Source organism: Coffea arabica, chromosome 8c, assembly GCF_036785885.1.
Source record: "Coffea arabica cultivar ET-39 chromosome 8c, Coffea Arabica ET-39 HiFi, whole genome shotgun sequence".
Lineage (NCBI taxonomy): Eukaryota > Viridiplantae > Streptophyta > Magnoliopsida > Gentianales > Rubiaceae > Coffea > Coffea arabica.
In genome coordinates, this window is record NC_092325.1 from 23,753,898 (window position 1) to 23,761,060 (window position 7,163).

Sequence of the window (7,163 nt, forward strand, 5' to 3'; positions counted from 1 at the left end):
AATGCATTCCTGGCTCTCGGGAGATGTCTAAACTCCAAATTTTGAAACTGCTTGGCCAAAGTGAGCAGACTACAATGGTAGGGTAGAATTTTCGAATCTTTGGTTATCCACTGTTTCAAAGTTTGATGCACGAGCAAATCTGAATCACTGAAAGCTATCAATTCTTTGATTTCTATTTCCAACGCCATTTTGAGACCAAAAATGCAAGCTTCATATTCAGCCATGTTATTCGTGCAAGCGAATTGCAATTTGGCAGCGGCAGGGTAGTGCTTCCCTTCGGGTGACACCAAAACAGCTCCAATTCCAGCTCCGAGAGAATTCGAAGCTCCATCGAAGAAAAGCCTCCATTCAGGACTTTGTTCACTTATATCATCTGTAGCGCCTACAAATAGGACCCTCTCGTCAGGGAAATAAGTACGGAGTGGTTGATAATCATCATCCCTTGGATTTTCCGCCAAATGATCAGCTATAGCTTGCCCCTTGACCGCCTTTTGTGAGGTGAAAACAATGTCGAACTCTGATAGAATTATCTGCCATTTCGCCAAACGCCCAGTCAGCATCGGCTTCTCCAAAAGATACTTCAAAGGATCAGACCGGGAAATAAGATAAGTGGTATGGCTCAACAGGTAGTGTCTCAACTTTTGGGCTGCCCAGGCCAATGCACAGCAGCTTTTTTCAATGAATGAATAATTAGCCTCGTACTGCGTGAACTTCTTGCTTAGATAGTAAATGGCTTGTTCTTTCCTTCCGGATTCATCGTGCTGACCTAGAACACACCCTACTGCTCCATCAAGTACAGATAAATACATAATCAAAGGTCGGCCCGGTTTGGGCGGCACTAAAACTGGTGGATGCAACAAATAATCTTTAATCTTGTCGAAAGCCTGTTGACACTCCTCATTCCAATACAACGGCACATTCTTTCTCAATAATTTGAACAACGGCTCGCATGTGGCAGTTAGTTGGCCGATGAACCTCCCAATAAAATTAATCTTCCCTAAGAAGCTTTTCACGTCCTTCTGAGTTTTTGGCACTGGCATATCTCGAATTGCTTTGATTTTAGCTGGATCTATCTCTATGCCCTTCTTGCTGACAATGAAACCCAACAGCTTACCCGCAGGTGCTCCGAAGGCGCATTTTGCAGGATTTAGCTTCAAATTGTACTTCCGCAATCTTTCGAACAATTTCTTCAGATCAACCAAGTGGTCCTCTGCCCTTTTAGACTTGATTATAATATCATCCACGTAGACCTCCATCTCCCGGTGAATCATATCATGAAATAGGGTTGTCATGGTCCTCTGATACGTTGCTCCAGCATTCTTTAAACCGAAAGGCATGACTCGGTAGCAAAAGGTACCCCAAGGGGTAATGAAAGCAGTTTTCTCCCTATCCTCTTCTGCCATCAAAATTTGGTGGTAGCCAGCAAAACAATCGCAAAAGGTTTCAATCTCATGTCCGGCAGTATTGTCTAAGAGAATGTGAATGTTTGGTAGAGGGAAATCATCTTTAGGACTGGCTTTATTAAGGTCTCTATAGTCAATACAAACTCTTACTTCTCCACTCTTTTTTGGAACAGGGACAGGATTTGAAAGCCAAATTGGGTAATGGGAAACAATGATAATGTTGGTTTTGAGTTGTTTTTCAATTTGCTCTTTTATTTTGAGGCTTATATCTGGTTTGAATTTTCTGGGTTTTTGTTTTACGGGTGGAAAAGAAGGGTCTGTGGGTAACCTATGCACCACCACATCAGTTGAAATACCAGTCATATCATCATAGGACCACGCAAATACATCCTGGAACATGGTCAAGAATTCAAGCATCTCCTTTTTCTGCCTTTCATTCAAATGAATACTAATTTGCACCTCCTTAACCTCATCCTCAGTGCCAATGTTAACCTTTTCTGTTTCTTCCAGGTTCGGTTTTGGTTTTTCCTCATATTGTTCAAAGTCCTTTGCAAAAGAATCGAATACCTCCTCATTATCACTCTCGCTTTGGAGCTCGGATTCACAGACCTCCAAGTCATGAGTGATATAGAGATTGCCGTTATTGAATTCCAGAATTGTGATATCCAAAGGGTCAAATAATTTTATTTTTGGCCATCTGAAAGAATTAACGAATGTGGGATAATAAGCAAATAAGCATACAACAAACAAATGGTCAAGCAATATAAATATAAACAAGCGAATAAACAACACAACATGACAAGAAAAACTTGTGCACTTTCCATAAAGCCTTTGATTGAAAGCAAATGGAAATGAAAACTTAACAATATTTACATGCGCAAATGTTAGTCAAAAGTAAAATTGTTTTCATTGGCTATTTACAGATGCAAAAGTATTTTCATGAATTCACATGAATGATAAACCCCTTTCAGTTTACCGAAACTCCTTTCGAATGGGCAGAGCCTCGGCTGTCCAGTTGGGAATTGATCCATCGAGGATGTCAGGAAATTCAGCTTCGCCTGGAACACTATCTTCAAATGTTGCCCCAACGAACAATTGGGCCAAACTTGCTTCAATTTCGTCAACTGGGTTGATTTCTGACATGATCATCTCGGCTGGTCGTGGGAAAGTATAATGCAGGGGTGGAATGTCAAGAGCCCTTTGCCTTCCTTCCTTCTCCGCTTTCTTGCGCTCCTTCATCTCTCTAATGTCCTTAGTAGTTGGTCGGAAACCCAAACCAAACGAATCATTTTTCTCCACAATCTCCACTGGCTTTAAAATTCCTTGCAGATCTCGTCCCAGCCCTTTGTCAAATTCATAGCCTCCACGGATCATCTCCTTAGCCATCATGACACTGGCCTTTGATAAAGCTCGCTCCTCGTTTGTGATCCAACTTACAGATACGATATCAGCTGTGCTATGAGGAGTCATGGTGACATTGCGGCTTCCATCTTCTTTTGACCCAGAATCGGTGATTACAAGGCAATCTTCTTCGGCAAATATAGTTATCAGCTTGTCATTTACTACAAACTTCAGCAATTGATGCAATGAAGAAGGCACCGCCCCAGACTTGTGAATCCATGGCCTGCCAAGCAAAACGTTGTAAACACTAGGAAAGTGCATGACTTGGCAGGTTATTTGAAATTGTGCGGGTCCCATCTCGATCACTAAGTCTACTTCTCCTATTGGCTCTCTTTGTGCTCCATCAAAACCTCGGACTATGGTCCCTGAAGGCCTCAGCTTGACATTTTGGAATCCTAGCTTTTCCAAAGTGCTCCAGGGACAGATATTAAGAGCGGATCCATTGTCAATCAACACCTTCGGCAGCATTTTTCCGTTGCACCTTACAACTATGTACAGGGCCTTATTATGTCCAATGCCCTCCGCCGGCAATTCCTCGTCAGAGAAAGTGATTTGCTTGGTAAATAACACATTTCCAACTACATGAGAAAAATTATTAACTGAAATGTCCTTAGGGATTTGAGCTTTGGTCAACACCTCAATCAGCGCGTCCCTATGCATGTCTGAAGAGAAGAGTAGATCCAACATGGATATCTGGGCAGGCGATTTACTCAGCTTCTCAACTACATTGTACTCACTTCTCTGAAGTCTCTTAAGGAAATCCAAGGCTTCTTTCTCGGTGATTGTTGGTTTGACGAGCGGCTCGGAGTTATTTGCTTGAATCGGAATGGTATTTTCAAATGGACTCGCAACCTTTCCTGATCTGGTGACCACTGACACTTCCTTTTTTGCAATTGACTTTTCCCCAATCTGTACGTCAGGTTCATCATAATTCCATGGCACTTGTTGCAGGCTTAAAACAGGCTCTTGCTTCGGGAATTCAATAACCACTGGCTCCAAAGCCTCACTTTCGGCTGGCGTGAGATCCAAAATAAAGGGCTTTTCGTCCTCTTCAAATGGCAATTCTATGACAAAGGGTTGGTCTGTGACCCCAAACACTTCAGCTTCCCTTGTCAATTCTTTGACCGGTTCCACATACTCCGTATCATCCAGAATAATTCCAATGATATTGGCGTGTTCCGGTAAAGGGTTCCTATTTACGTTCGGCCCTTGCGCCTCCCTTTTCCGGATTACAATCTCCCCGGCTTCAACCATATCTTGGATTTTATGCTTAAGCGCCTTGCAATCAAAGGTGGCATGTCCGGGGGCCCCAGAATGATAAGCACAGACAGCTTGTGGATTATACCACGCGGGCATGCCATATGGGTAGGTAGGAGGGGGTACTGTACCAATTTTCCCGGCGGCCTTCAACTGGTCATACAATTGGTCCAGAGGCCTGCCTAAATTGGTGAATGTACGGCTAGGTGGTCGGTTGTAAGGTTCAGGAGGTTGAGGATGGTTGTAAACAGGTCTATTTGGTAGAGGAAATCTTAGGTTATATGGAGGGCGAGGTCGGTTTTGAGGTGGATTTGGTTGGGAAATTTGAAAAGGGGCTGAAGGTGGGTTTGGATAGCTTGGGCGAGGTCGAGGGTGGTGGATGTTGGTAGTATATACAGGATGCGGATTTGAGTAGTAAGGGTAATGGGGTTGGTAGATTGGGCTGTGTTGGTATCGGGGTCTGGGTGAAAGGTTTTGGTTCCAAATAAATGTTGCATCCCCCTCTTTCTTTTTGAACGGCGGCTTTTTCACATTGCTTCCTTGACCTTGTAAAGCATCCAACTGAGATTTCAGGGCAGAGACATTGACAATCTTCCCGGCTCTCACAAAGTCATCAAACTCCTCAAGTTTATTTACAATTGCAGCAAACGAACATCCAGTCATACGGAAAATCTCTTCAAAATATGGAGGATCATGCGCCTTTATGAATGTGCGAATAATTTCATCCTCAGTCATCGGTGGCTCCACCTTCGCAGCTATCTTTCTCCATCTCTTGGCATATGTCTTATGATCTTCAGATGGTCGCCTTTTCGTTCCTTCCAGAGTAGTCCGAGTTGGCGCTAGCTCACAGTTATACTCATATTGTCTAATGAAGGCATTGGACAGATCGAGCCAGGTCTTCACTTCCTCCGACTTTAGGTTGGAATACCAGTCAAGCGCATCCCCTTCTAAGCTTTCTGGAAATAATCTCAACGGCAAATTCTCGTCATCCACTGGCTTGCCCAACTTGTTAGCAAACAAGCGCAGGTGCGTTTTAGGGTTGCTTGTTCCATCATATTTGTTGAATTTAGGGGTCTTGAACCCCACCGGCAATTGCACGTTCGGAAACAGGCACAAATCATCATAATCCAACACCCCTTGTTTGCTTAAACCTTGGCTTTTTCGGATGAATTCATCAAAACGATCCAAGCGTTTAAGTAGCTTCATATCAATCTGGGTAGACGACTCTCCCATTTCTGGCTTATTTTGAAAAGTGTGCTCCGGTATCACGGGTTCTGCGGTGGTTTGATAAAAAGCTGGTGGGTTCTGATGCATGTTTGGGTCGCTTTGAGGCTGAAATCCTTGACCATAAGGAGGGTAGAAAGGCGGATTTTGAGTAAAAGCATATTGTGGGTTAAAAGTTCCCTCACAGGTGGTTTGAAATGGAGGAATAACAAATGGTAACGTGGTCTGGCTGGGAGGAATAACAAATGGTTCAGATTGTGGTTGTGTGGCGGGCACAGGCTCAGGTTGCACTCCGCTACTAACGAGTTCGTCTATCAACCTCTTTTGAGCGGCCATTTCGGATGCCATTTCCCCAAATTTTGCGAGTAATTCAGTCAACTGAACCCCAGGACTTGCAGCTTCCGGCTGGGTAGTGGCAACGGCCTTATCGGATGATTCTGGTTGAGTACTCATGTCTACACGATTCCTTTGGGCTTTACTTCGGGATCGCGTAATAATGGGGCTTTTCCGAAAAGCTATTTTGAAATTTACCTGAAAATGCAAAAGACTTCTTTAGATAAACCAATGATTACTGAATTTCTGCAATTTAAAGAGAGAAAAAAAAAGAGAAAAGAAAGAAAAAAAAAACATGAGTTAGTAATTATTCAAACAATTCGGATGCATGTCCTATTTTGGGGGCCCTTTTTGTGCCAAGGGTAGGCCTAGCATGATGCAACACCTTCGAAATGGGACCCGTAACACAAACCTGTTTTTGACAATAATTCCAAATGAGGGCAAAAGAAAAATCATTTTCATTGATAAACTTGCCAATATTTACATCATATCACGAAGACGATTCCGTACAAGATTACCAAAACTTCTGAACCTATCTAATACAGAGTCCTTTGTTTCCCTAGCATATGGAATTCTAACACATTCAGTTTGGTCATATAATTCTGCACATTTCCTTTTCAGCTCTTGACGCCTTCCTCGTTCCTTTTCATACAATTGCTTGCTTTGCTCGGCCATCCCTTTGTATGCTTCGACAGACTTACTTAACTGCAGAATCTCCTTATCCCTTGCTTCAATAATGGCTTTTAACCTTTCCACCTCCTTGGCTGGCTCATCTTGTGTTTCTTGTATGGCGGACCTTCCTATCCAGTCTTCATATTGCGGAGTGGTTAATCCCCTTTGTTTGAGTTCCGGAATGTACTTGACGCGTTCGTCATCGGATAACGTTTCCCAGGCCTCATCAATAAGAGTCTTCATTGGAATTTCCTTCGGACATATCCCTTTGTCGAAAACGATGACAAATGGAGTCAGATCAACTGCGGGTGGTACATCTTGGACTCGCCCTAATTGTCGGAGAAACCTCCTCGGATTGTATGCCATGATACCCTGAGTACCCCATAAAGGAACAAATTCGGATGCCTTGGTATGAAGAATAGGTTTGGTACAATTGGTCCAATCCAATACCCATCTAACATTTTGATTGGTCATATTCGTCAAGAAATCCACAAATTCGGACGCATTACACGGCAAATTGCTGCTATCAATCCTCTTATGATGTGTGATTACCCAGTTATATCCGGACATTGGTAGACTCTCGGGAATAGCCGGTCGTCTCATGAAGTGTTCCATCCCCCACACATGTAAGATTAAATTTGATCCACAAAAGAACTTTCCCCCTCTCTGACAGGTAGAGCAGGCTATGAAAATATCGGCTAGAATGGTTGGAATAATAGAACAGGGCTTATTATTGATTCCTAAAAACAGGTCATACATGATTTTGGTGAGCTTGAAGGCTATCTTTTTGTCTTTCCTGGGAAAAAGATAAGTTCCCGCCATGACTAATCCATACACCCAAAGTCTCTTTCTATACCACATTTCCTTAGAAGT

General features: G+C 43.1%; 1 protein-coding gene across 1 annotated transcript; it reads right to left on the minus strand.

The window, feature by feature from the left end:
• Nucleotides 1-462: 462 nt before the first annotated feature.
• LOC140013423 (uncharacterized) lies at nt 463-4,160 on the minus strand. The gene is made up of 2 exons (XM_072062700.1): nt 2,510-4,160; nt 463-578 (listed from the first exon to the last, which is right to left on the minus strand). The coding sequence occupies exons 1-2, from the start codon at nt 4,158-4,160 to the stop codon at nt 463-465; spliced, it is 1,767 nt and encodes a 588-aa protein (XP_071918801.1).
• Nucleotides 4,161-7,163: the final 3,003 nt, after the last annotated feature.